Below are 3556 nucleotides of genomic sequence, written 5' to 3' on the forward strand. Positions count from 1 at the left end.
TCTGGCATTTACCTGGGGACATCCCCCTGCCACCAGCTGTCCCCAGTGAAGCTGGTCCCAAGTCCCAGCTGCCACCATCATCCCATGGTCCTGGCCACCACTCTGGAGACAGGACCATGGGCACGTTCACGCCCTGCAGCTTCCTAGGGTGAGGAGACCCAGGGTGGGGGTGACAGGTTGCCAATGCAGGGTGACAAACAAGCTGGGTGACACTGGGGTGGGGGGAGGTCAGTTCTTGAACATGTCGCACAGCAGCTTCTCCATGGGGGTGTTGCCGATGGTCCGTCGGAAGAAGAGCAGCTCCACACGCTCGGAGGAGATGAAGCGCAGCGCCGGGAGGAGCAGCAGCAGCTTCCCAAACCTTGGGGATGGAGTGGTGGCCATGGGTTGGTATCCCCACCCCTGGTGTCACCCATGGGGACATGGGGAAGGCAGTACCTGACAGGCTGCCCAGGGTAGTGAGAACGGTTGTGCTGGCCCAGCATCACCTGCGACTGGTCCTGCAGGTTCTCTACCTGCTCAGGGTCCTTCAGGCCACGGGTCTCTGCAGGGACAAGGGGGTGACAGTGTGGGGTGGGGACATGGAGACGGACAGTGACAGGTGCTGGTGGGTCCCTCACCTGGTTTGAAGAGCACCACGGCCTTCATGCAAGCGAATTCGGTAGGGTCGACGGACAATGCCTTGAAGCGGCTGAGGGTCTCCTGCAGCGCCCGGATGTCAAGGGTGGCCGGCAGCAGTTTGCTGGGTGCTGGTTCGGGGACAGCCAGCAGTGGGCAGCTCTCCAGGGGCATGGACCACTGGATGGCACAGAGCAGGAACAGCTCACTCCACGCTTCCTCCAACAGGATGACCTGGGGAAGGGGAGCCCCAAAAACCCCTGTCACCCCCGAAAACCTCCAACACCTGCAGCCACCATCATGGGTTGCGCTGAAGAGCATCTTCTGAGGGGCACCCCAACACCCTGCGGTGAACGTTGTGGGGATGCTCCAGCCATCCCCATCCCACCAGTTGCCTGCATTTTTTGGGGTCCCTGCTGCCCCATGGGGGAGTCCCCAACCCCACCTGGTCACGGAAGGGCAGGTTGGAGAAGACGGGCAGGTTTTTGGCCCATTTCACGGCCATGAAGAGGAGACGTGCTGAGGTCTCATAGATGTTTTCAGGGCTGGCCTCTGGGTATGGTGCCACCTGGTACTCGCCAGCTGCCCGCTCCGGCTCACCGCCCGTCACATCCACCATCTCATCGGCTGCGGGGACAGAAGGGGCCACTTGTGGTCACCCCACTGTGGGGACAACCCCCTGCTCGTCCCCTCCCCACCAGTGGCCACCCACCATCCTCGGGCTCCAGCTTGGCGCAGGTCTCAGCTGTCATCAGGCTGGCCATGAAGCGATGGTTGGTGGGCGGCGTGGGTGCTCGGGGACCCAGGGTGACAGCGTCAGTGGCACTGGGACCGCGCGGAGCTGGGCAGGGGGCTAGGGGAACCTCACGGGTGGTGGCCACGTGCTCAGGGGGCAGCTCAGCATCTAGCTGGATGCTGTCCAGCCGGACTTGGGCTGTGCTGCGGGGCTGGCGCTCATTCTGCACGGCTGCGGGGATAAGGTGGTATCAGCACTGGCCACTCTGCTGTCACTATTGCCATCCATCACCGTATGTCCCCCCCACCTGTCTCACCATCCTTGTTCATGCCAGCTTGCAGGCACTTCTTCAACCGGCAGGCCTGGCACTGGTTGCGGTGCGCCTTGTCCACCGGGCATAGCCCCGTCCCTGCCTGGCACCTACGGGGAGAGGTGGCACCTGGCTGCAGCGCCTGGGATGGCCCCATCCCTGGGGTATCCTGTCCCTCAGGGGTGCCTTGTCCCTGTTGGGTGTCTTGTTCCCCCCCCAATTGTCCTCTCCACCCGTTGGGTGCCCTGCCACCATGGGCACCCTGTCCCCAGTGGCTGCCCTGTCCCAGTGAATGCCCTGTCCCCAGTGGGTGCCCTGTCCCTCCATGGGTTCACTGTCCCAGTGAATACCCTTCCTCAATGGGTGTCCTGGCCCTGTGGGTGCCCTGGACCCCTCCCAGATCCCTGCCCGTTGGGTGCCTGTCCCCTGGTCCCTGCCCTGCTAAGTGTTCAACCTCTGGATCCCTGCCCTGCTGGGTGCCTGTCCCCCTAGTCCTTGCCCCACTAGGTGCCTATCCCTCAGTCCCTGCACCATTGGGTGCCCATCCCCTGGGTCTTTGCCCTGCTGGTGCCCATCCCCTGGGTTCCTCCCCACTGGCTGCCCATCCCCCCAGTTCCTGCCCCACAGGGACTCCCCACCTGTAGATGAGCTTCCTGCGGACGCTGCGCTTGAAGAAGCCGCTGCAGCCATTGCAGGCATAGATGCCGTAGTGCTTCCCACTGCTGGTGTCCCCGCACACCTTGCACAGCAGCACAGGGCTCAGCGCTTTGCCGGGGGCTGGGCTCAGCCCTGCAGGAGTGAAGCCACCACATTTGGGGTGACTTGGGACACCCTGATGTCCCTTGTCGCTCCCACCAGTCCCCACTGCCCCCCAGCACACTGGCGACAGGGTGGTTTCCACTTCCGCTGGTCCAGCCCAGGGACATGAATGGGGACTCCTCAGGGACTCCTCAGGGACTCCAGGGATTGCATGTGGGGTTCAGCATCTCCCTACGTCCCAGCACCTGGGATGCTGTGGGATGAGCTCTCATGGAACTTTTAGAAGGGGATGAAACGTTTTCCCTAGGGATGGGGACACCAGGTGTCCCAGAGCAGGGCCACAACCAGGGACCGGAGGTGTCCTGGAGAAGGGCCACGGCTGGGGACACTGGGCATCCCAGCAAAGGTCTGTGGGCATCCCAGAGAAGGGTCACAGCAGGGGACCACGGGGACCCTGGAGAAGGGCCGGGGACCATGGGCTTTCAGGAGAGGGTTGTGGCTGGGGGCTGCAGGCATCCCGCAGAAGGGCCATAGCTGGGGACCCCAGGGATCCTGGAGAAGGACCATGATGGGAACCATGGACAATCATGGAGAGCGTTGGGGTTGGGGACTTCCAGGCATCCTGGCCCAGAGAACGACTACAATGGGGACCCTCAGCATCTTGGAGAAGGGTGACAGCTGAGGAGCCCGGGCATCCAGGAGAAGGACCACAATGGGGACCCCAGGTATCTTGGAGAAGAACCATGATGAGGACCCCAGGTATGCCAGATAAGGATCATGATGTGGACCCCCACCATCCTGGCGAAGTACTACAATGGGGACCCCGGGCATCTTGGAGACAGACCAGGATGGGGACTCCAGCCACCCTGAGGCAGGACTGTGATGGGGACAATCAACCATCCTGGAGAATAAGTATGATGGAGACCCAGGGTATCTTGGAGAAGGACCATGATGAGGACCCCTGCTATCCTGGAGAAGGACTGTGATGGGGACCCTGGCCATCCTGAAGAAAGACCCCACTGGCGACCGCGGTCCCACCGTGTCGCACCCACTCAAGCAGAACACCACCTCTTACCCGTGGGGCTATCATCCAGCCCAGTGCTCACCACCGACCCTGCCGGCGACGCAGCCAT

General features: G+C 62.7%; 1 protein-coding gene across 1 annotated transcript; it reads right to left on the bottom strand.

The window, feature by feature from the left end:
* Positions 1-228: 228 nt before the first annotated feature.
* NR2E3 (nuclear receptor subfamily 2 group E member 3) lies at positions 229-3556 on the bottom strand. Its single transcript, XM_009480895.2, has 8 exons — positions 3499-3556; positions 2303-2453; positions 1671-1774; positions 1331-1585; positions 1064-1245; positions 621-852; positions 439-544; positions 229-361 (listed from the first exon to the last, which is right to left on the bottom strand). The coding sequence occupies exons 1-8, from the start codon at positions 3554-3556 to the stop codon at positions 229-231; spliced, it is 1221 nt and encodes a 406-aa protein (XP_009479170.2).

This window comes from Pelecanus crispus, chromosome 7, assembly GCF_030463565.1.
Source record: "Pelecanus crispus isolate bPelCri1 chromosome 7, bPelCri1.pri, whole genome shotgun sequence".
NCBI lineage: Eukaryota > Metazoa > Chordata > Aves > Pelecaniformes > Pelecanidae > Pelecanus > Pelecanus crispus.